The sequence below is a fragment of the Eurosta solidaginis genome, chromosome 1, assembly GCF_040869045.1.
Source record: "Eurosta solidaginis isolate ZX-2024a chromosome 1, ASM4086904v1, whole genome shotgun sequence".
Lineage (NCBI taxonomy): Eukaryota > Metazoa > Arthropoda > Insecta > Diptera > Tephritidae > Eurosta > Eurosta solidaginis.
The window spans coordinates 231,785,174-231,812,205 of record NC_090319.1 but is presented as its reverse complement, the minus strand read 5'-3'; the positions used below and the strand labels follow the sequence as shown (position 1 = coordinate 231,812,205).

General features: G+C 37.3%; 1 protein-coding gene across 4 annotated transcripts in view; it reads right to left on the bottom strand.

The window, feature by feature from the left end:
• Positions 1–27,032, bottom strand: part of Pxd (Peroxidase) — a 1,822,298-nt gene that overhangs the window by 862,491 nt on the left and 932,775 nt on the right. For 3 of the 4 annotated variants that reach the window (XM_067760232.1, XM_067760233.1, XM_067760231.1), the window contains one exon: positions 7,476–7,632. The exons of the other annotated variant lie outside the window; for it this stretch is intronic. In XM_067760232.1, the coding sequence (XP_067616333.1) occupies positions 7,476–7,632 (157 nt within the window). The remainder of the gene's footprint in view (positions 1–7,475; positions 7,633–27,032) is intronic. 4 annotated transcript variants of the gene reach the window in all.

Genomic DNA, 27,032 nt, shown 5'->3' with positions numbered 1-27,032 from the left:
TTGCGGTGGCTGGAGGAAGTGATTCCAAACCTCCAAAGGCAAGGCACGAACGCGCAGTTTGAGGTGGTGGATAAAGCGCAAATTCCCACAGTACGAAAGGTTAAGGTATGGATACCATCAGTAGCGGATCGTGAGCTTGGTTGTGTGGGTGGGGGTTGTTTTATTTTTATAAAAACGGTATTCATGTATAAATTGCCGTGCATCGTGAAATGCCAAAATTAAGTATTGAACATTTGAATATTTTTTTTCTTTGGATATTTAATTTTTGTTCTGTAAAGTATTTGAATAATAAAATTTCTGGACCTGTCCCTATTTCCCCGACCCCCCGTAGATCCGCGCCTGGATACCATGCGTGATGAAGTCGGAGGATACACTGCGACTTCTACAGAATGAGAATCAGAACATACCGACACAGTATTGGAAGGTACTTATTGTAACTCGGCCTACGGAGGAAGGTCAGTTCTACATCTTCCAAATAGTCGAAGGATATATTGCACACGCAGCATGGCAAAATGTCCTTTGGTACAGGAAACATTGACATGCGACTCAGGAATAAAATTCCCGGGGATAAAAATCCTTACACGCTAGAAGTGGGCGAAGTCGAAAAACCTCAAAAGCCTAAGAGAAAACGGACAGGTGGAGGTACCCGAAGTCACCACGAAGGTGTTAAAATAGAACCCACCATCAAATGGTCCTGCGAGTCGCACAGAGGAACACAGAGGCACAGCAAAGTGTATCTCATCGGGAGGAAAGGTTTCTGGACTCAGCGCGCGCGGATTTGGCGTTTACTACGCGCAAACGGAAGGACGGGTGCGAGCTGTAGTAATGCTAAGGAAACAGCTGCATACATATATGCTGCTTAATTACAATACTGAGGACCTAGTAGTTGAGCAAAAGAATATGCAGGAATTTATCCTGGAATCCTGCTACATGACCCATGCTGCGGAAGTTCCACCGATGGAGTGCAAGAGGCTAGTAAAGGGCGAAGGGCGCAAAGGGCGGTAGGTCATAGACGCGGATGTAAATGCGCACCACAATGCGTGGGGAGGAGCAGACAAGAACGAGAGGGGCGAATCTCTCTTTTGTTACATCCTGCAAACTAATTTGCAGTTAGCCCACAAGGGAAATATCCCTGCATACGTTGGTCTAACATCCAGCAATGTTCTCGATATTACATTGAGCTCCAAACGCTATATATCAAGGTATGATTGGATGGTTCTTGAAAAACCATCCTTCTCCGACCATGCGTATATCAGCTTCAGCATACCCGCAAAGAGGGTAGAGAAGGAAACAACCTTTAGAAATCCTAGGTCAACGAAACTGGGACAACCCAAAGAAGTTGCCAATGTGGAGGAGTCTAATTAATTCCTAACAAGGACGCTTATGACTGCGAATAACAAAGCATGTCCTCTAATAAGATTCAGAGGAAAAGCAAAGCCGCCATGGTGGAGCAATCAGCTGAGTGTTCTAAGAAGACAGTTAAAATACCTGTTTTAGCTAGCAAAGACCGCGGAAAGCGAAGCGTGTCGTGACGAGTACAGGGATCTACAAGCGTGAAATTTCTAAGGCGAAGAGAATCTCATCGAAAAGTTTCTGTACAGACATAGAGTGCTCCAGCGAAACAGCACAGCTGAAAACAGTCCTAGCAAGGGGAAATATAGTCCAGGGACTAATAAATAAAGAGAACGGGGAATAGTCACGTTTCAAGTAGAGCGGTCGTGGAATGGCTTAAAATAAATATTCGATGGGTGCATAAGACTGAATCATGTACCGCACTCTTGGAGAGCTGCTCGTGTAGCTTTCCTACCAAAGGTGGGAAAGACACGTGACCGGTATCCCAAACGCTATATACTCATTAACTTAACATTATTTCTACTCAAAACATTTAAGAGGCTGACAGATGTGTCCATAAAGTCCAACGTGCACGAAAAGCTGCTCTCTACAAACAACGTGCGTACACGAAAGGCAAGTAGGTAGACACCGCATGGCATAGGGTGGTAATATGCATTGATAAATCCGTGGAATATAAAGAATATGATCGAGGAGTGTTCTCAGACACTGCCGGGGCTTCTAGCAATGTTTATAAATGGGCGATTATGGATGGTCTTAATTACATTAACCAGATGGATCGGCTGCATATTAAAATGCAGGAAGATTACATCACAATGGGGATTATACGAGGCCACGAAATCAGTGGGCAGAGGCCCGCCGCAGGGAGGGGTGCTATCACCTCTGCTGTGGACGCTGGTCACCAACAAACTGCTCAGTCGATTCGATGAGGGACCCGTAAAACTTACGGCTTACGCAGATGACGTCGCAATTGTCATAAGTGGAAAGTGCCTTCCAACGATTAGGTCTTTGATGGATCGGGCGCATCGGGATATTCATACCTGGGCATCTAATGTTGGGTTGACAGTCAACACGGAGCAGACGGATATGGTCTTGTTTACAAAGAGGTACAAGGTCCTAAATTGGACCAGGCCTAAGTTAGGAGGGGTGGCCCTACATGAGAAACCTTGCCCAAAATATCTAGGAATCATCCGAGACAGTAAGCTGTCATGGAAGCTGAACGTGGAGGAGGGTCTGGAGAAGGCCTCAACGGCACTTTATGCATATAAGGGAAAGCTGGGATGTACGTGGGGTTAATCGCCCTCTCTTTCTAATGGGGTTTTCACAGCTATTGTAAACCTTATTTTATACTATGGAGTTCTTGTTTGGTGGATAGCCACACAAAAAATAACCTACATCAAAAAATTAAAGGGGGTATGCAGACTATCAATGCTTAGTATTACGGGAGCCCTGCAAACAACCCCGACGGCTGCACTGTATTCCATTCTGCATATTCCACCTGTAACCCTGGTAGCAAAGAACATAGCGCTAACAACTGCAACCAGGCTCACTACCTCTGGGCAGCTTGAACGCCGACCATACGGCCATAGCAGTATAGCGTTATCAATCACAGGACGAACAGACTAACTGATCCCCTATCTGCGCTTCGAGGGAGATCATAAGGCACAATAAAGGTGGATGGTTGGCGAAAGGGTGCTCAAATGGCGGGCGAGGCGATACATGTGTACACAGATTGTTCCAAAGTAGTGGAAGGAACAGGGTCTGCGGTATACTGTGCTGATCCGGAAATAAAGAGATCCTACAAGTTGGCAGATTATTGTAGCGTTTTCCAAGCAGAAATATTAGCCGTAATCAAAGCAGTAGAAACACTGGAAGACAATAGCTTAAACTGCAACCGTGCTAACTTTTATATTGACAGTCAAGCAGCAATTAAGGCAATAATCTCGAAGAGCATAGCATCTAAATGCGTGTTAGAGTGTAAGCAGTCTTTGGAGAGAATCGGGAGAGGGAGAAGCATACATCTATATTAGGTCCCAGTGCATATGGGAATAGATGGGAATGAAAAAGCAGATGAACTAGCTATAAAGGGCGCATCCCTTGAAGCTCGCTCCGTAGACGTCCCAATTAGGCTGGGCGAGATTAAGCAAAGGCGTGAGATGCACATGATCGACTAAGCAGGAAGGGCGTGGATTCAAGCGCGGGGCTGTAAAGTGTTGAAAATTAAGTGCAGGTCTTACAACCTTAGACTAACGAAATTGCTTCTATCATTAAAAAATAAGGACTGTATACTCATGACGGGTATTCTAACTGGACACTGCCTTTCGGTGTCACATGCCAAGTGCGGGTTGGAGGAGCAAATGATCGAGCACGTTCTGTGCTCGCGCCCTGCGCTTGCCAGGCTAAGATTTCAGCTATTAGGAGTGATACAGCTGTCAGATCTAGAAGCAGCAAGTGGCTTAAATCCTTGGAAACTCCTAGTATTTGCCAAGAGGACGGAGTTATTTTATAACGTAGGTCCTGGTTTTTGATAGGGTTTTTCAGTTTGGTCGTTAAAACAAATTTCTGGTAACACTACGGACTCATTCAGTCTATGTGGGGTGCTCATGGACCGACTATTTTAACCTAACCTAACTTCTCCTCGGAGTGATAAATTGATTTCCTCTCTGCGTGTTTGTACTTGCTGTTCCTAAGCCATCATATTGATTATGGTGGGAATTCGTTTCTTCGTGAGGATCAGGATCTGAGTTTTCGCTGTCGCAATCTGTACTCCATGGTCACTCATGCATCAATTTACACTGCGAATTACTTGGTTTAATTTAAGCTGCGCCAGCTCGCAGTTCCGTGTAGTATATACGGCAGCCTCGTCGTCTGCGCTTTCTGTAATGTGCAAGCGAAGGAGGCTGTCAAACGAATCATTCCAGAGGTTGGGACCTAACACCGATCCCTGGGCTGTGCCAGTGATCTTCACCTCTCTCCGACTTCGATTTGTTTCGTTTCAGCGATCTTTTAAATAGTCCCTTAATATGGCAAAGAGATCAGGGGTACGTGAAAAAGTGTGAAGCGCGTGGAGCTTGTTGTACCACCTAACGGAGTTGAAAGCATTTATCGCGTCCAGCGTGACCAGTAAGGCAATCAGCCTCGGTTGGTGGCACGCCGTTTCGGCTTTCCTTACCACATTTGTAACCTCGGTTATGGCATCTATTGTGGCCTTTGCGGAACCCATGCTGCCGATGGGACAGATCTCCTCCGTCTTCAAAGGCTGCTTTCAGCGTTGTTTTGGGAGGAATTCCATCATTTTCCCATCCGTGTCGACTAAGAATAGTGGTTGAAAAGGCATCTAGGAGCCCGCGTCTCCTTTGCCTTTCAGGATAAGCACCAGGTGCGCTTGGAAAGATCCCAACTTCTAGGCATTTTTTTACATACCACCAGTCTTATTGCTTTTGCTGGAATCACATCCGGTCCTGTCGCTTTTCCGAGCTCGGCCTCCGTCTTCAATATTAATATTATAATTATTATTATTATTAATATAGTTATGTATATTATTGTTATTATTATTATTATTATTATTATTATTATTATTATTATTATTATTATAACTCTGTGGTCACAAGCCTTAGCAGCACAAATCCATTTTTGGCCAAATTGAGTTATTATCATGGTTGAATTCTCCTTATTCGATTTTATATTGTGTCAAAATTTTGTGAAGATCACTCCAATAGTTAACGAGATATTAAGAAAAGGCAAACAGCGGAAAAATAGCATATCTAACTTGTGTTTTTATTCCATAATAAGTTTGTTGTTCGAAAACGTACATAAGTATACTTGTGATGTTTTATTCAATGTATTTTCCTTCCAATGTATATCATTACTTAACTTATGCCTTTGTTCTATGCTTTAGTTCCTATTATTTGTAAACATAATAAGAGATATGTTATTTTTCCAAGGCGACTTATTTGTGTCAAATAAAATAACTTGATTACTTAGGTATAAATTACGTTTTTAAGCGTATTTGGAAAACTAATAGTATTTATGTAAGTTACCTGCCAGCATAAGTTTCATATAATATCATCTGAGATATTCCAAAAAAGTCTGTTCGATTCCCTCGAAAACTTTTTTCAGATTATAATTTAAATCTTTAAAATGCTCTCCTGAAAAGCGCAAAAAACGCACTTGTTCTGTTAAGCCTTGTAACCACAGAATTACTATTATAATAATTATACAAAAATGCATTACATAAGGCTCATTTCGTTGGTTTTATAAGTCTTAAGTAGTGATAGAAATTTTGAAAAAGTATCGATATCGGTACTTATGTATATAAAATACTTGGATCAAAGTATCAACGCTAGTACTCATACTCAGTAAAACGTATCGACTATACTCGGTCCATGTGAGTACTCCGGAATTTTTACCAAAAACCAAGAAACCATGGTATAAAAAAAGGTAGCTCCATTCAAAATTTGTTGACGTATTTGGGGATTTTTGAAGTTTCATGATGTTTATTGTTTTGGTAGAAGCGTTGCCATACCGTTACTTTTTAAGACGAAATTGTGGTTTTTCGGGATGGAAATTCCCTTCAGGATGAAAACGCAATGGTCATCTGAGACAATAATAATATGCTTTAACACGATTTATGTGCATACATGTTTATTCAGAATACTGTAAAATATGCAAACTTTATTGAAAAGTAGTGGATTATGACTCATACATTGGTTAATGGCTCATATCTTTATGGCAGCTTGACCCCTAGACAGAAAAAAATATAGGAAAAATCCTGTAGTTCTAGCTTGGCCCAATTATCGTGCCTCTACAGAGAACTCGAACTCTCATAACTAGTGGCTTATCTACAGAGCTACTGGGCAAATGTTCTCCCTACAAAATGGTTTAACAATTCTCTCCTCAAGCGCTACGCTTGAATTATACAATAAGTGAAATATCATTGATTCAAAACTGTTTTTTGCTAAGTTATAGCTTATTATTCTAGTTTACGACCCTTTTAAACTTGATTTATATCTAAGTTACCGTCGTCTTTAACCGATCTCGTCCAATTTTACTAGAAATATTTTCTGCTATAAAGAAAATATGTGTACACAATTTCATTACGGTATGGTAATTTTTCTTCGAGTTATGGTTTTCGAAACATAGAAAATTGCTTAGTCATAAAAGGGTCGGTGCCACACCCATTTTCTAAAACTTTAGTGTTTTCCAATTTAATGTTATAATTCAATTTAGAAAGTAAAATTCTATTGGTACAAAGTCCTCTTTCGCTAAGATATAGCTTATTATTTTCGTCTACGACCCTTTTAAAAATCTTTTATATAAAAGCGGGCGTGGTCTTTAACCCATCTCGTCCATTTTTTCTAGAAATATTTCCTGCTATAGGGAAAATTTGTGTACACAACTTTATTACGATCTTTTTCTTCGAGTTATGGCTCCCGAAATATAGAAAATTGCTTAGTAATAAAAGGGGGTGCCACGTCCATTTTTTTAATTTGAAGTTTTTCCTATTTATTGTTATAAATACACTTGGGAAATCAAATACCATTGATATAAAGCTCTTCTTCGTTAAATTTCCTTCAAAGCATTCCTTATCTCAGCCGATTTTTTTACGACAGGTTTAACGATTTTTGATTTATGATTAATAATATTTGTAAAATTGATTGATTATCAAGAGTCTCAATATGAGTCCACGTGTCAAATTTCAACATTCTAGGTGTATTATTTACTAAATAATCAGGTTTTTGTGTTTTCCAAAATTTTATATACATAAAAAGTGGGCGTGGTTATCATCCAATTTCGCTCATTTTCAATACCAATCTATTCTGGGTCCAGATAAGCTCTTGTACCAAATTTGGTGAAGATATCTCAATATTTACTCAAGTTATCGTGTTAACAGACGGACGAATGGACGGACTGATTTTGATATATGGAAGTCTATATCTATCTCGATTCCTTTAAACCTGTACAACCAACCGTTATCCAATCAAAGTTAATATACTCTGTGTGCAAAGCACGCTGAGTATAAAAAACGTGCATATATAGAGAGATGCATTCATATTTATTGGGTTTACATTGACATTTTACGAGGAAATAATATATGGTAACATACTGAATACATACATACATACCTCTCTGTCAAAATTTATATCTGTTAATTCCTCGGGCTGTGTTGCATGACCTCGAGTCAAAGAATCAAAGTTGTCTCCAATTTCAATTATTGATGGTCGATTCATCCAATCGCTCAGTCTCAGGGATCCCAAAATAGATCGTAATTCAGAAACCAAACTAATCATAGGTTATTTATTGATATATTATTTATTAAAAATACAAACAGACACGATTATAGAAAATGCATCACTCTCATTAAAATTTTTTTTCAAGAAAATGCAACAGGGTTAAATATTTGCGCATTTTGTAGGGAAAGAAGTACTACCAAATGTTGTTCTGGTGTCTTTCAAATATTATTAGTTTCGCTGAAATTTCACCACAGTCAATGTAATCACAAAATCTAGGAATTTTTGGCTATCGCGTATAACGGCTTCTTAGTTTTTTCACGCACATATATGTATAAGTATTTCAAAAGTCGGCTTTTATTTTTATATATACATGTTCCAGACAATAGGGGGACTCATGTAACCTTATAAATGCCTTACAAATTGTGTAAATGTATAAGTTTATCTAGTGCGTAAACGATCTGTCAAATTTTGTATGAAAAATCATTTACACAAATATAAAGTAAAGTATAAATTTACGCGCACATTTCATTGTGTAAACGCGGTAAACTCAAAGGAATGCAACCTTGCGGACATTACAGCAGGCATTTTCATCAGAAATTTCCAACATCAACTAGCAAGTCATTTACAAGTAGATATATATTAGTAAAGACGTTTTAGTTTTGATTTTTCATTTAATCTTGGTAATTTTTAATGTGTATAACAATCAAATAATTTTTTTGCGAATAATACAGCTGATAAACAATTAAGTTTATCAATAATATTACTAGGTGCGTTCATATAACAGCGTGTAAATGGATATAATTTTACACCTTATAACTTTATATGCTTTCATGAGTCCCTCTAATGTTATTGCACTGAAGAGTTTGTCTCCTATTATGAGTTTGTATTTAGTTATAGTAGAAAACTAAAAAAATGCGTACGATTTGTGGAATGCTCCTATCACAACACTAGATTTGCCAGGAAATATCCTTGATATGAAATTGAGACAAAATCTTTTGAGGGAATAAAAACGAAATATCTTCGAAGCCTTCAAGAAAAATGCACAGGGAGAAGCGCCTCACGATACACTGCTTTGCGAAGTTGGCGGAGAGTCACACAAAGCATTAATTTAGTACTGGAGATTTAATGACTACCCGGAAAATGGTGCTAAACGGTGGACAAATGGTAGCCACAGCTGCCAACTAGGAGCTGTGTGAATTCAAATTAACTACTTAAAGGCAGGGACTGAACCAGTAAAGAACGCATTCAAACGGTCTGCAAAGGGGGACACTGCCATTCCGTAGGACATCACAATGTAAAAGGTGTCATAATTTATTTAATAATTTGGGAAAAATTTAAACAACTTGACATCAGGACGGACAAGGCGACAGCTGTTTCGATTATACCTTGTAAATCTCTTCCAAGCCTTTTCTCCCAGGATTCAGCTACGTCATGCCTTAGTTGTTGTAAAGTTTTTCCCAATTGCCTTCTTTTGCATATTTTAATCTTTTTACACATTGCATACTTCGTATGCAATTATGTGTTAAAGCTATGCTTGTTGGTACGGCGGTTTTCAAAGAAACTTTGGTATTGTTGCTGTTTTTGTTCTATTCATAGAACTACAACGAATTAAACAATTTTGTCTGTTTGTATGATTTAATCGGGGATTGCCCCTATTGCTTTTTTAAATGTATGAAAACATTTATTTGAAGCAATTTTTAATTTTATAATTTCTTAAATAATTTGGGGAAAATTTAAACAACGTGACATCTCTTCAAAGCCTTTTCTCCCGGGAGTGGGAGTCGAACCTGCACTCCTACGATAGTTGAAATGGTTACAAACGCATTCAGCTACGTAATTCCTTAGTTGTTGTAAAGTTTTGCCCAATTGCTTTCTTTTGCATATTTTAATCTTTTTACACATTGCATACTTCGTATGCAATTATGTGTTAAAGCTATGCTTGTTGGTACAGCAGTTTTCAAAGAAACTTTGGTATTGTTGCTGTTTTTGTTCTATTTATAGAACTACAACGAATTAACCAATTTTGTCTGTTTGTATGATTTAATCGGGGATTGCCCGTATTGCTTTTTTAAATATATGAAAACGTTTATTTGAAGCAATTTTTAATTTTATAATTTATTTAATAATTTGGGAAAAATTTAAAAAAGCAATACGGACAATTCCCGATTAAATCATACAAAAGGTGTCAGTTGTACTCACTTCGGGCGGACGTCTCTTTATGAGATAGTTTTACACTAGTTCGGAAATATAACAGGCCTGATTCCGAGCGTGATCGGTAACATTACAAAAGTATAATTTTGCAAATGAAATAAAATCAAAATGTTTTTTTTTTTTTTAGCATCCAATATATTTTGCCAACTGTATGCATAGAATACATCTAACAAATTCATAATTAATTAAACTTAATAAACTTGATGGGCATGGATGGATTGCTCTTAGTAGTGCATCCATTTTTTTAAGAATTTATTAATATCACTTAATAAACTTGGTGGGCATAGATGGATTGCTCTCAGTAGTGCATCCATTTTTTTTAAATTGATCAGTGTTGAAGATCTGAAAATGTGAATGAAATTTTGTATAAAAAAAGGCTAGTATAGTTTATAAATTCTTGTAAAGTGGTATATAAAATTGGTTATATTTTCCATTCCTAAGCTGACTAAGCCCGTAGCGATAACAAGATGGTAACGATATTTTTCGCAAACTTTTGAAAGTCAGTGCCTTTGCGCAAACAGGAACAGGTGACTGCCAAAAATCAGCTGATTGGTACTTTTTTTAATATGATTTGGCACTTCAACTTTCGGCGCAGTACGATTTTGACAATAGCCCATCGATTTACAAAAACAATGTACATGGATATTTTATTTGTGTTTGTATGTATGTCACCCTGCTGCCAGCTTGTGTTGTTCCGGTCTGTGCTCAGTAAATACTGCGTGTGTTTTGTAAATTTTTTTGATGAGCGATATTACCGGTTACCATCAAAATATGGTCTTAAAGCAAAGGAGGATCAACAAAGTACTAAATACTTGAAGTTTGCATTGATTAATGGTTGTGTTCAATAGTTGACAAGTGCGGACGCTCCAATTTCTCATTCCGGTATAAGTTAATATTTTCGTGGTGTTTTAGCGAAATTAAATTGTTTAGCTGTATTGTTAGTTTGTCGTAACGCCGGTGCATATAATTTTGTTGGTTAAATTGTTTTAAGCAGTAATCATAAACGCGTCATACGCTTGTAATAAAAGATAATTTTTCTTGTTTTCTACACAAAAAACCTGCGAGAAATGGCCACTGCATCTCTCAAACGGCATTCCAGCTAGGCTCTACCATAGCTAAAGCGGTGAAGTTGGACGTGAATTCAATTTTAAAAACTGTGCTTGATGCTCTTTGTGAGTTGGAGACAAATATGCAACAACGATCAGACAAGATGCAGGCTTTATTTGGTGACTTGTCTTGCAAGTTAAAAGCACTTGACAATGAGTTATGCCCCTATTACCGTTTACAACTCAACTCTGGTTGGGTTGAAATTTCGCAATTTGGTATTACAGATTACAACTCAACCTGTCAAAAAAAAATAACGGTTGAGTTGTCTAGTCTAACAACTTTTTGTGACATTACCGTTTACAACGTTGTGTTAGTGTAGTTGTCAAACGCGTCAAAATCTTGCAACTGATTGCTAACAGTTGTCTCATACAATTTTGCAGTTGTTTTGAAAAAATGTAACGTTTTAGAAGACGGTTCCCCAACTAATTTTTAACAAAAGTTGGTATCAAAAGACGCGTTTCAACCTCCGATTTTTGAATCCGAAAACAAAAATTAAAAATTTAATTTCTATCATATCATTTTGATTCAAATTTTCATGTGGTTGTATTTTTCCAGGTTTTTTGTACACACTAATGCCAAAGGGCGCCAACACAGAAAGAACTTCTGTGCAAAAAACCTTGGATCAGGGCTCATATTTCGGACCCTCCCGGGCCATTTTGTGAATGTTTGTAAATATTTTGCGACAGAAATATAATTTTTAATTTCCGCTTTCGAATCCTAAAAACGAAGGTAAACGTCTAGTTGAGGGGTCGATTGCTAATACGCTACCAAAAATATCGAGAGAGGTTTCAAAATACGCGTATTGGCCTCGAGAAGAATAATCTGAAGGCGGAAAAGAAACATTTTATCTTTGTCCACAGATATTTGCAGCTGAAGTTGGCGATTTTCATGTGGTTGTTGTAATGTAGTACTCACAAAAAAAATTGTGAACTTAAGAGTTTTGAGCGAATATAGTTTTGGTCTCCAAACCGGTTTTGGACCCACCCAGGGTAATTTTTTATAAGCGGGCCGAAGGCCGCCTACGCAGAAAGGTGTTCTGTGCAAAAATGCTATGGGATCGTGGGTCATTTTTCGGTTTTTTGTTAATATCTTTTGAACGAGTTAAAATTTTTATTTTCTGCCTTCGGATTATTAATACTGACGTCAAGACGCGTCGTTGGACACCTCTCTCGATATTTTTGGTAGCGTATTAGCAGTCAACCCCTCAACTAGACTTTTACCAAAACGGAGATCGAAACGCGTCTTTTGATCCACCTTTGATGAGAGTTACATGGTGCACGGGCTCATAAAACGTTTAAAAAAAAATAATAATAATAAATTTAAAGCCGGTAGTTAAACATTTTTTAATCAAACAATAATCAACTATTTTGTGCGCATTTATAGAAACAACAACGTTTAAACGAAGGATTACATTGAATAACTTTTTGACTTTATGGAGCGATATTCCGAAGTTGGACGAGGCTGGCCGCAGTTCGGATGCAGCCAAAATAGGTGAAATTATGCGAACGTGAGTCACATTGTTACTAATCACTACTCCTGGGCATCCTGTTTTAGAGCAAAATACAATTTTTGCTGTTTGGGTTTTAATCCACTTCGCTCAAATATGCATTTTTGATAGCTGCCATCAGAAAGGAATCTGAATGTGGCGCATAATTTTAAAATAGCGGTACAGCCTTCGCTTGAAAGCGTTTGCAGAATTGGTCCTTAATTTTGTTTAGTAATGAGTAAAATGCTTCCTTTCAAATCTGCAAAATAACTTCATTTGAAGCTCATCATTTTTCACTTAAACATTTTCTTACTTGGCGCTTGGTAGTTCCAAGGGATTGAAATGATCATGCTAATGTTTTCCGCATTCGGGACATGTTAATCACCAATATTTTCGCCATTATAAAAAAGATTTCATATTATATAATATCCCGTAATAACAAAATTACTTTTGCAAATGCTTAAATTTTCGCCAAAAATTGATCAGCTGTTCAATTATCTGTCAAATCATCACTTTCTTAGGTTGGCAGTACTAATTCAACTTCAACTGAAATTCGTAATACCAAACAGGAGTTGAGTTGTCCGAAGGTTGCGTTGTTTTAATTACAACTCAACTAAGTTGAGTTGTATACCGTAATAGGGGCATTAATCAAGATAATCGACAATGAAGTGGGTGCTCTTAAAACCTAAGCTGCCGAAGCAGAGGCGCGTATTATTAGCTTCGAAGTTAATGCAAGAGTGAGTTGAGCAACATGCAGAATCAATTTAAGAGTGTGCAACTGCGCGTTCAACGAACAAAGCTATCAGCACCATAATCATTAAATGTCGGAATCCCTATGACCGGAATCGGACTTTGCCTGCTTTCAGCGAGCATCACAAAAAAACAAAGGAAGATATTTCTCTTAACGCTATTGGTGTCGAGGGCAGCTTCAAAATTTATGAGAGCGTATCAAAAGGTAATAGAAAACTTCTTCACTAAGCAATTAAGCTTAGGCATGCTGGCAATATTGCATCTGCATTTACTCTTCGGGGAGAAGTGTACATACGAGCTACCAAATACTCCAATGCAGAGATCTCCACCTCTGACGACTTGAAGCAGTACTGCTGACAAGTTGCGCTAGCTTATTACTATTTATTGTTATATTTTCATTTAGTTTATTAAACGTATCTAACCACATACATACATATACCACCAACACCTTATATTAAAATGATCCGCTTAAATCTCTTCAAATTATTTTACTTATGTTTCTATTCTTTGACAACATTCGTTGATGTAACTTCATTTTTTCTTATGGTTGCTTTTGTTATGGTGACCGTTAGCAGCAATTTGAGTGTTATATTCGATTGTTGTGTTGTACATTTTAACCCCAGAGGCTTGAATGGTGAGAAGATAGATTTTGTAAGGTATGTGTTTGAAAGTTCGAATGTTGACGTTATATGTGTTTCAGACACTTGGTTTTCTGAAGATCTTGATGACAGGCGCTTCAATATAAGCAATTATAATCTGGTTTATAATGACAGAGTGGGTAAAAAGGGTGGAGGCGATGTAATTTATTGTAAAAAATGTATTAATATGAAGCCTATTTGCAAGTTTGTGGGCCCCGGTACAAAGTATTTTTGTTGAGTTACGTGATTCTTTTACAAAGGTCCTTGTGTCATGCATTTACAGTCCCCGTAAAACTAATAGTCATGACGTGTTACTTTCCTCTCTGTGCACGTACATTGTAGCTTATGATATTATAATTTTTTGTGGCGACTTTAATGTTAATCTCCTCGTTCGTCCCACGTATAGTTCCAGTCTATTGAATAACTTTTGTGGCACTGGTCTTAGTGTTGTCAATCGGGATATACCTACATAGTTTGGCATAAATTGTTGTCCTAGTCTACTTGATTATTTTAGTGGTTCTGACTTGGATTTGGTTTTAAAATTTGACCAGACACCATTTTATCAGACCTTCCTTTGACTTTATTTTTGACCGCTGTGATGCAAATAGCTGTTTTGCTTTTAAAGATTTTCGTTCTCTTAACAACAATGATTTGTACTCCGATTTGTACCACGTTGATTTTAGCGTATGTTGGCGCCTCGTTACTAGTGATAGAACGATACGAGTACTGAGTAAATAGCATCGATACTTTTCCAAAAAATACTCGAGTATTTCGTACTCGATACATTTTTCCAAGTGCTGAGTAAAGCATTGATACTTTACCTCGATACTTTTCCCCGATACTTAAACAAGTGCCAACGGTCTACATGTTTAAGATCAACAAAGTTCAGTCCACTAACACAATGGACACAATGGACACCAACATCACCAACACTTGAGCATAAATGAGATCGTCGACGATGCGGTGAAAGCTCCGCACTCAACTTAAACCGACTTTTCGGTAATGGTGGAATGGGACACGATTTCTGCATATGGTGGTAAAAGGAAAGTACGTGTTTATTGTCCAGAATCACTAGCGCAAACAAAATATTGGAAAGCTTATTTTCAATACATTTAAACTTGTCATGCAATTGAGCTTTTTCGTTCTTCTATGAAACTTTAGCGGATGGAGTTATTAGCTTTTACGGCATCGTTGACGATACATATATTGGTATTGAAAATGGTCGAAATGAAATTTATATCCACGCCCACTTTGGGAAGTGGAAAAAGGGAGCAATGCTTTAAAAAATACTGATGAAATGGGGGAACTTGACGAATGGATAAAAAGGTACAATATAAGTTTATAACAATTTTGTAAAATGGGAGTGGCGCCGCTCTCATTAAGCAGAAGGCAATTTAAAAGTTTTGCAAGCCATAAATCAAAATCTATTGATATCTTTTTGCAATTTGGCGGAATTTGGTCCTTGGTATTATATATTGATCTGATCAAAAGCGGATAAGGACTACGTCTACTTTGAAAAAAAGGGTCTTACAGTTTTAATCTAAATGAATTTTCCAATATATATATATTTGCTGCATAACAATACTTTCAGTAGAGATATGGTAGTACAAAATACTTGACGCGACCTGCATATTTCATGCCGGTTTCTAACGGCATCTGCAAGGCAAATGATTTTTCACTGGGAAGCTTTCATGGGAGAAGTAAACTCGGCGTGCTTGTGAAACCACTGCCGAGGGGCAGTTCTTTTTAAATGCCTTAAGTCGATCAAAAATCTTTTAAATCATTTAATGTTCGTAACGTTTCCTTAAAATATATGTAAGAGCACACAATTAGGTATGTAGTCTTCGTTTCGTCCAAACTTTAACTTCCTTACTTATTTTCTACTAAATTCAAAACATAAGATCTCATTTAAAAAAGAGTTTTTTCACTTTTGATAAAACTTAAGAAGTACTCACATGTATCGAGTACTTTTTACTGAGTATGAGGACTAGCATCGATACTTTGATCCGAGTATTTTACATGAGTACCGGTATCGATACTTTTTTTAAAAGTTCTATTCCTACTCGTTACTGCTAGTGAATAACATGAGTTCGTAATAAGATTCTAGATGTCTTTAACAAGCATGTCCCCACTCGCTATACTGCTCGCAGAATCGCCACGGGCTGTCTTCTTATGTCCCCAGAACACCATCTGCATAATGAGGCGAGAATACTCTCCATCAGGAAGAGAAATGAGATGCTGACCAAACAGTTTCTGTTGAATACCCAGAAACCTGGGCATCCCAACAGACATCTGATTGACGAACCAGCACCGCCTAGGGGCCTAAGGAGTCATCTCCGTAAGCATTTTGAGGAAATACGGCACCTGAGAACCCAGCCGTATGAAGCGAAAAAACACAAGCAGGTCCTTGGTGAACTCCATAGACAGGCGTCGGACCTTTATGTCGGGAATTGCCCGGTGAATCCAGTACTTGAAGAAAAATATCCAGAACTCGCGGAAGAGTAACGCATACTCCCCAGGGAAACGCGTGTCACTCTTGCTCAACTTCGTTCTGGATACTGTAACAGGTTAAACTCTTACCTATCCAGAATCAACCCCGACATACAAAATGTATGCCCCGCTTGTAATGTGTCCCCACATGACACCAACCATCTCTTTAATTGTAATGTGGAACCAACGCCTCTAACACCCCTTTCCTTATGGTCCACCCCTGTTGAAACGGCAAGTTTCCTTGGACTCCCGTTAGAGGATATTGATGACAATTTGTGATCGGTCGCGGCTATTAGGTGGGGCGAGCATTGCTACAACAACAACAACAACAACACTCGCTATAGCAATACCAATAATAGGTCCTGTCCCTAGTATAACGGCCAGTTTCCATTAAAGCGCGCAAAAAGGAGGAGGATTAAAACCGATGTAGCATGGCGGGCCTACAGAACCGCTAGAAATACTGCTACTAGGATTATAAGAAAAGAAAAATGTTAGTTGTTTACCTCAAGGCTAGATCGCTCACTACCGCCTAAATCTCTTTAATGTAATAGTGTAATTTAAAGAGTCTTCGAATATATGGAAGTAAAAGTCCAGATTGTACTTTGAATGCAGACACCCTTAATGATGAGTTTGTGCATTGTTCAGTGGTTGGTGTTGATTCTGGTGTTTTTGCTTCTGTTTGTTTCTATGGAAGTCCATTCGAATCTCTGCGGTTGCTGAATGTGAGGTAGTAAGGAGTACTCTTAACTCAGTTGGAATTGATGGTATTCAAAATAAATTTATAAAAATTATTTTACCTTTTGTTGAGTAACCATACACACATTCTTAACCACTGCATCTTGTTTTCCCGAGTCGTGGAAGTGTGCCATAGTAAAGCCTGTTCCTAAAAAAGGATCTGCGATCTCAGTCGCTGACTATCGACCCATAAGCATTCTGCCAGTATTATCTAAAGTTTTTTCACCGTACCAGTCGGTTTTTAGAGCCAATAACAGCAGTGCACCTCCATACTAAAAGTAATCGATGATATTCGAATACACTTTGATAATAAACAGCTGACCCTGCTCTGCTTACTAGACTTTTTATAAGATTTCGACTCTCTCGACCACGAGTTGCTCTCTTATAAGCTACAGCTATACTTCGGTGGCCGCCGTGGCGTGATCGTAGCGTACTACGCCATCCCCACTGAAAATCCTGGGTTCACGCCCCTGGCAAAGCAATATCAAAATTTTAGAAATAAAGTTTTTCAATTAGAAGAAAATTTTTGTAAGCAGGGTCGCCCCTCGGCAGTGTTTGGCAAGCACTCCGAGTGTATTTCTGCCATGAAAAGCTCTCAGTGAAAACACTTCTGCTTGCGGATGCCATTCGAAGTCGGCATAAACTAAGTAGGTCCCGTCCCGCCAATTTGTAGGAAAAAAATAAAGAGGAGCACGACGCAAATTGGAAGAGAAGCTCTGCCTAAAATCTCTTCGGAGGTTATAGCGCCTTACATTTTTTTTTATACTTCGGATTTGCTAAAAGCACCTTGATGTCAATGGAAAGTTACTTATCAGGTAGAGTTCAATTTGTCAACACAGGAAGTGCGGTGTCGGGTATTAAAGACTTAGTCCAAGGTGATCCGGGGCTCCATTCTTGGGCCCATATTATTTAGTATTTTTATAAACGAAATTTTTTCAGTGTATAAGCACATGAGCATGCTTGATGCAGATGATATACAAATGTATTTATCTGGTAGTTTCATCAACCTAACCACAATTTGTGTCAAAGTAAATAAAGACCTATCATGCGTGCATTACTGGGCCAATAGTATTAATTTTTGACTATATGATAATGTATCGTTTCTATTACCCTTTTATAAGAAAAAGGTCGTCGATGTACTAACTCCTACTATATGCATTGGCAATACTGCTTTACAAAACGTTACAAAAATCACGAATCTGGGTTTCGCAATTAACTCAAACCTAAATTGTGTTGACCATATCAACTCTGTTGTTGGTAAAAGGTGTGATACATTGTGCAATCTGGTGTAAACTGCACCGTTTACACCGCCTTAAATTAGAAGGAAGCTTGCCCTATTGCCAATAAGAACCATAGATGTTAAGTAATGATTAGATAATGCTAATGATTGCTAATTAGCCTTCATTTGCGAAATTCTCTAATTCATTAAACAATTAGAAATAGTTCAACTAATTCCCAATAGATAATTGAAATTTTTTTCTAATGGTAAATATAATTGCAATTAGTTGCCATTAGCAAAAAAAATTGGTTTACCTTTACAATTAGATATCTAATTGACTTCTGCTAATGCAATTAGATATTCAATTAGCTCGAATTAGAATCAATTATTTTGATAAAGATAAATTTTTTTTCAAAGAGTGATTGAAGTGAACGAATAATGATGTAAATAAATATAAATAATTGATTCTAATTCGAGCTAATTGAATATCTAATTGCATTAGCAGAAGTCAATTAGATATCTAATTGTAAAGGTACACCATTTTTTTTTGCTAATGGCACCTAATTGCAATTAGATTTACCATTAGAAAAAAAATTTCAATTATCTAATGGGAATTAGTTGAACTATTTCTAATTGTTTAATGATTTAGAGAATATAAACCAATTGCATCAATTGCTAATTCTAATTGGAATTTAACATGTATGATAAGAACCTACTCAGAGTTGGTTTACCACAAACTGGATTCGTATACTGCACTCAAAATTGAGATTGTCTTCAATTATGTAACTCGCTACGTTCTTGGGTTAGGCAGGTTTTACCATATTTCTTTGTGGCGGTTTTAACTCTTAGGATGTGACATATTCAACTGTCAGAAGGATAGAGGTGTAATTTTCTTGTTCCGGTTGATTTCTACTAAATCCCTACCGTACTTGTATGAGAAGCTCACATTTGCAATATCTTTCAGGTCATGTAGTATAGTTGTACCAACTTCAATTTTGTGGTCTCTACAAGGCTGTTTTTCGTCACCGTATATGGAACTCAATTCCAGCTGCAATAAGGAACAATGGAAACCAAAGCAACTAGTTATAAGTAGAGCTTACGATTTCTCGAACATATTCGAGAAGAGATTTCCAGCGAGTTTCGCCTTCTCGCGAGATTCTCGAACCTCGAATTACTCGAAATTCTCGCGAGATTCTCGAATTACTAGTAAGGCTCGAGAACTTCTCGGCATTCACCTTAATCGATTCATTGGCTGTTTTATATAGAGCTTGCGATTTCTTCTGGAGCACAAGCAAAAATGTCCGCAAAACCACAAGTAAAAAACCCCGAAATGTATAGAATATTGAAAATGCAGCGACTGAATTGAAAGTCGAGAAAATCGCGAGTATTACGAGTGATTCGAGATTCGAGAATCACGCGAGCCTTACGAGAAATTCGGGATTCGAGAATCTCGCGAGCCTTACGAGTAATTCGAGAATCTCGCGAGAAGCCGTGTTCTTGATGCCTCGTTGAAGAATAAAATATTGCGAACAAAATTATTTATTGATTGTTGATTTCAGCGACCTTTCTATGATTTGTCTAAAGTATTAATTTATTTAGCCGGCCCAAGTTCAATTTTAATAAAGCACTAGTTTGTTTTTATTCCCAATATATTTCGATTTCCATCGGATATCGTCATCAGGGGCTACAACAACAATGTAAGTTAGCTTAAATCTACAAATTTTTCTTCTTCTACATTATTTTGTTCCTAGCTAAACTACATACGTCCATCCTGTTTGATATGCAGCTTTGAACTAATTTTTCCAATTATCTAGTAGGTGTCTGTAGTTGTGTGAGCAGTTTGCAATGTCTATTTTGTAATTGAGCCTTTTATTTGTTGTTACGTTTGCTATGTGGAGCACCTCTAACGTGAAGCGCTTCTTATAATGCTGCTCTTGCTGCAATACCCTCACAGCATCAAAATCTGCTTTATGCCCGCTCTCTGCATAGTGGGCTGCGAGTGCTGTTTTCTGTACCCTTCCTGATATTATATTTTTCATATCCGATAGATGTCCCGAAATCCCCGTTTTTAGCTTATTCTTCGTGGTCCCGACATATTCCTTATTACATTTCGCGTTTTCGTCGCCAGCACATGGAATCCTGTATATTACGTTATTCTTGTCCATGGTTGCTTTCTACTTTTCATATTGCTGAAAAATTTATTCGTTGTGTGAGTCCGTTTATGTGCTATTTTTATATTCTCCTTATTGTATGTATAAGAGCCCTTTAATCTTTCCGAAAAACCAGGTATATATACCATCGACTTGTATATTTTCGTGTCCACTTCTACGTTTTTTGGGTCTTTGCGTTGGTTGTGTGATTTTGTCATCGTCTGTATTATTCCTGGAGGGAAATCATTAATTTTCAAAATATGTGTAATTCGTTTTTTGTTTTCTGGATGGAGCACTATGTCGCTTGTGTCCAATACCTTCGTGATGAAATTTTTGGCCGTATTTATTATCACATTCCTAGGGTGTTTCGCTTTGAAATTTAGTAGTCTTCCGGAAGACGTGGGTTTTTGGTACCAATCCAATTTTATTTTATTGTCCCTTTGGCAGACTAAGGCGTCCAAAAAAGGTAATTTATCCTCTGTTTCCAGCTCAATTGTGAACTGAATATTTCTATGGGACGAGTTTAATATGTCCTTTGTTTCGTCGAAGTCTTCCTCCTTTACTATAGCAAATACATCATCTACGTACTTGCTTAGTAGTCTCGTTTTTGTCCCTATTTTTTCGAGAATTTCCTCCATGAAGATGTCTGCTACTACCGGCAGTGCTGGAGATCCCATCGGAAGCCCTTTTAGCTGTGTATAAATCTCTTCTTCATACTTTAAATATATATTTTCTACGATACAAAAGGTTAATATTTCCATAAAAAGTCTCCTTGGAATATCCGTGTGCTCTTTTAAGTTCTCCCACTTTGTCATTATAGTTTGTATAGCTAAATCTCTTGGTATACTCGGAAATAATGCTACAACATCAAACGACACTAGACGCTCATCAGAATATATATAGGAGTCATTAATTTTATCTTTAAACTCTATTGCACTTTTTACATTGAATTTCGATTTTGTCGTCAAGTTTTTTAAAATATTTGTCAAGTATTTGCATAGGTTGCAGGACGGGGTATTGGTCATAGAACAGCTAGGTCTTAGGGGCATATTGCCTTTATGTACTTTGGGTAAACCATCAATTTATACTACGGAAGCCACGCCGTGAAGTGATCATAAGAAAATGGTTTATGCAAAGCTGAAAAACAACTACAACAACAATACAAGAACATCTTTAAACAAATTTTAAGCAAAATTAAAGTCAAATATAAGGTTTTTGTTAAAATGTGGAAAGTCGAAAATTATACCTAGGTTTTTACAAAACATCACAAAATTAGATTACATATTTACCATTAACAATCACATACCGAAACACATAAAACACATACAGGACAGACACACTGGGTTATTTCACAACAAGATAATGAGCACCCTTATTAAATTTAAACACGATATTTTAAAAGCTAAATCAAAACAGCTGGCGCATACAAAGACAAGACTGAGCCGAATGATGCTTGAAAACGACCTCAACAGTTTCTTAGAGAGTGAGCAAAAACTTGCACTCACAAGAGCCAAACATTGGAATAATACACAAAAATTAAAATTCGAAAAATTGAGAAGCGCGCGGAATAAAAATGTATTAGAAAATATTAACAACAAACAGTGGTTAGTTAACAAAACAAAAACTGAAATTCCACCTGATATCGCATAGCTGCTTGGTAAGGGTCCAAAATTCTCTGAGAGAAGATTTAATACAAACTGTTAAAAACACGGAAGAGCAAGAATCCGCGAGAACAAAACTATCACTATTAATAAAAGAAACTACGACAAAGCACAGAGCGAACAGCAATGATATTGCTATTAGTGATACAGTGGGGCGAACACAAACATTTTTAAACAAAAATAAAAATATTATTATTTTGAACGCGGACAAGGGCAATGTGACCGTTGCGATGGAAAAAAGTGACTACAACTCGAGAATGGAAAACATATTAGGTGATTTATCAAAATACAGAAGAATACGTCAGGACACAACGTTACGTTTACCAACGAAAAGTAATAATTTGGTGGAAAAATTATATAAATTGGGTCTGATAACAAATAGTGAAAAGTACACACACCGCTCTCCCGCCCCGCGTATATGGTTAACTCAAAGTACATAAAGACAATATGCCCCTAAGGCCGATCTGTTCTATGATCAATACCCCGTCCTACAACCTATGCAAATACTTGACAAATATTTTAAAATACTTGATGACAAAATCGAAACTCAATGTAAAAATTGCAATAGAGTTTAAAGATAAAATGAATGACTCCTATATATATGATGATGAGCGTCTAGTGTCATTTGATGTTGTATCTGTATTTCCGAGTATACCAACAGATTTAGCTATACAAACTATAATGAAAAAGTGGGAGAACTTAAAAGAACACACGGATAATACAAGGAGACTTTTTATGGAAATATTAACCTTTCGTATAGTAGAAAATAGATATTTAAAGTATGAAGAAGAGATTTATACACAGCTAAAAGTCTCCGGATGGGATCTCCAGCATCGCCGGTAGTAGCAGACATTATCATGGAGGAAATTCTCGAAAAAATAGGGACAAAAACGAGACTACTAAGCAAGTACGTAGTTGATGTATTTGCCATAGTAAAGGAGGAAGACTTGGAGGAAACGAAGGGCATATTAAACTCGTACCATAGAGATATTCAGTTCAAAGTTGAGCTGGAAACAGAGAATAAATTACCTTAGTCTGCGAAAGGGGCAACAAAATAAAAATGGATTGGTACCAAAAACCCACGTCTTCTGGAAGATTAATAAATTACAAATCGAAAAACCCTAGGAATATGATAATAAATACTGCCAAAAATTTCATGGCGAAGGTATTGGACACAAGCGACATAGTGTTCCATCCAGAACACAAAAAACGAATTACACATATTTTGAAAATGAATGATTTCCCTCCAGGAATAATACAGACGATGATAAAATCACACAACCAACGCAAAGACCCAAAAAACGTAGAAGTGGACACGAAAATATACAAGTCGATGGTATATATACCTGGTTTTTCGGAAAGATTAAAGGGCTCTTATACATACAATAAGGAGAATATAAAAATAGCACATAAACCGACTCACACAACGAATAAATTCTTCAGCAATATGAAAAGTAGAATAGCAACCATGGACAAGAATAACGTAATATACAGGATTCCATGTGCTGGCGACGGAAACACGAAATGTAATAAGGAATATGTCGGGACCACGTAGAATAAGCTAAAAACGAGGATATCGGGACATCGATCGAATATGAAAAATATAATATCAGGAAGGGCACAGAAAACAGCACTCGCAACCCACTGTGCAGAGAGCGGGCATAAATCAAATTTTGACGCTGTGAAGGTATTGCAGCAAGAGCAGCATTATAAGAAACGCTTCACGTTAGAGATGCTCCACATAGCAAACGTACCAACAAATAAAAGGCTCAATTACAAAATAGAGATTGCAAACTGCACAAATACAGACACCTACTAGATAATTGAAAAAATTAGTTCAAAGCTGCATATCAAACAGGACGGACTTATGTAGTTTAGCTAGGAAAAAAATAATGTACGTATAATTTTCTTCCGATCTGTTTGAATAATATTTATGTATATTTTAAGATAAGCAGATCTATTATGTTGGGTGCAAATAAAAATAAAGATTATTCCACTTTTCAGCTCGACTTTTCGCCAAATTTCCTTGGCATCTTCAGGAGCGTGACACTTTATTTATTTAATAAAACAAAAAAACAACAAAGAACACAATCAGATACATATATATTTCAAATTTAAAATATTGCACATAAATATTGATTGAACAAAAATTTTTCTTACTTACAATGATGGAAAATTAACGAAAAACAAAATTTTCACTAAAACGTTTAAACATTTAAAAACATTTGAATATTAAACAAGTAAGGAAGGTTAAGTTCGGGTGTAACCGAACATTACATACTCAGTTGAGAGCTATGGTGACAACATAAGGGAAAATAACCAAGTAGGAAAATGAACCGAGGGAAACCCTGGAATGTGTTTGTATGACATGCGTATCAAATGAAAGGCATTAAAGAGTATTTTATGAGGGAGTGGGCCATAGTTCTATAGGTGGACGCCGTTTAGGGATATAGCCATAAAGGTGGATCAGGTTGACTCTAGAATGCGTTTGTACGATATGGGTATCAAATGAAAGGTGTTAATGAGTATTTTAAAAGGGAGTAATCCTTAGTTCCATAGGTGGACGCCGTTTCGAGATATCGCCATAAAGGTGGACCAGGGGTGACCCTAGAATTTGTTTGTACAATATGGGTATCAAAATAAAGGTGTTAATGAGTATTTTAAAAGGGAGTGATGCTTAGTTCCATAGGTGGACGCAGTTTCGAGATACCGCCATAAAGGTGGACCAGGGGTGACCCTAGAATTTGTTTGTACAATATGGGTATCAAAAGAAAGGTGTTAATGAGTATTTTAAAAGGGAGTGATGCTTAGTTCCACAGGTGGATGCCGTTTCGAGATATCGCCATAAAGGTGGACCAGGTGTGACCCTAGAATTTGTTTGTACGATATGGGTATCAAATTAAATGTATTAAGGAGGGTTTTAAAAGGGAGTGGTGGTAGTTGTATAGGTGGTCGCCTTTTCGAGATATCGCCATAAAGGTGGACCAGGGGTGACTCTAGAATGCGTTTGTACGATATGGGTATCAAATGAAAGGTGTTAATGAGTATTTTAAAAGGGAGTAATCCTTAGTTCCACAGGTAGACGCCGTTTCGAGATATCGCCACAAAGGTGGACCAGGTGTGACACTAGAATTTGTTTGTACAATATGGGTATCAAAAGAAAGGTGTTAATGAGTATTTTAAAAGGGAGTAATCCTTAGTTCCATAGGAGGACGCCGTTTCGAGATATCAACACAAAGGTGGATCAGGGGTGACCCTAGAATTTGTTTGTACAATATGGGCATCAAACGAATGGTGTTAATGAGTATTTTAAAAGGGAGTGGGCCTTAGTTCTATAGGTGGTCGCCTTTTCGAGATATCGCCATAAAGGTGGACCAGGGGTGACTCTAGAATGCGTTTGTACGATATGGGTATCAAATGAAAGGTGTTAAAGAGTATTTTATGAGGGAGTGGGCCATAGTTCTATAGGTAGACGCCATTTACGGATATAGCCATAAAGGTGGATCAGGGTTGACTCTAGAATGCGTTTGTACGATATGGGTATCAAATGAAAGGTGTTAATGAGTATTTTAAAAGGGAGTAATCCTTAGTTCCATAGGTGGACGCCGTTTCGAGATACCGCCATAAAGGTGGACCAGGGGTGACCCTAGAATTTGTTTGTACAATATGGGTATCAAAAGAAAGGTGTTAGTGAGTATTTTAAAAGGGAGTAATCCTTAGTTCCATAGGTGGACGCCGTTTCGAGATATCGCCATAAAGGTGGACCAAGGGTGACCCTAGAATTTGTTTGTACAATATGGGTATCAAAAGAAAGGTGTTAATGAGTATTTTAAAAGGGAGTGGGCCTTAGTTCTATAGGTGGACGCCGTTTCGAAATATCGCCATAAAGGTGGACCAGGGTGACTTTAGAATGTGTTTGTCCGATATGGGTATCAAATTAAAGGTATTAATGAGAGTTTTAAAAGGGAGTGGTGGTAGTTGTATATGTGAAGGCGTTTTCCAGATCGCGACCAAAATGTGGACCAGGGTGACACAGAACATCATGTGTTGGATACCGCTAATTTATTTATATATGTAATACCTGCCAAGATTTTAAGGGTTTTTTATTTCGCCCTGCGGAACTTTTTCATTTTCTTCTACTTAATATGATAGGTATCACAACCATTTTATAAAGTTTTTTCTAAAGTTATATTTCATGTCAATAAACCAATCCAATTACCTCACCATGTTTCATCCCTTTTTTCGTATTTGGTATAGAATTATGGCATTTTTTTCATTTTTCGTAATTTTCGATATCGAAAAAGTGGGCGTGGTCATTGTCGGATTTCGTTCATTTTTCATACCAAAATAAAGTGAGTTCAAGTAAGTACGTGAACTAAGTTCATTAAAGATATGTCGATTTTTGCTCAAGTTATCGTGTTAACGGCCATGCGGAAGGACAGACGAACGACTGTGTATAAAAACTGGGCGTGGCATAAACCGATTTCGCCCGTTTTCACAGAAAACAGTTAACATCATAAAATCTATGCCCCTACCAAATTTCAAAAGGAGTGGTTAATTTTTGTTCGACTTATGGCGGTAAAAGTATCCTAGACAAACTAAATGAAAAAGGGCGGAGCCACGCCCATTTTGAAATTTTCTTTTATTTTTGTATTTTGTTGCACCATGTCATTACTGGAGTTGAATGTTGACATAATTTAATTATATACTGTAAAGATTAAATTTTTTGTTAAAATTTTAATTAAAAAAAAAAAAATTTTTTTAAAGTGGGCGTGGTCCTTCTCCGATTTTGCTAATTTTTATTAGGCGTACATATAGTAATAGGAGTAACGTCCCTGCCAAATTTCATCATGATATCTTCAACGACTGACAAATTACAGCTTGCAAAATTTTAAATTACCTTCTTTTAAAAGTGGGCGGTGCCACACCCATTGTCCAAAATTTTACTAATTTTCCATTCTGCGTCATAAATTCAACTTATCTACCAAGTTTCGTCGCTTTA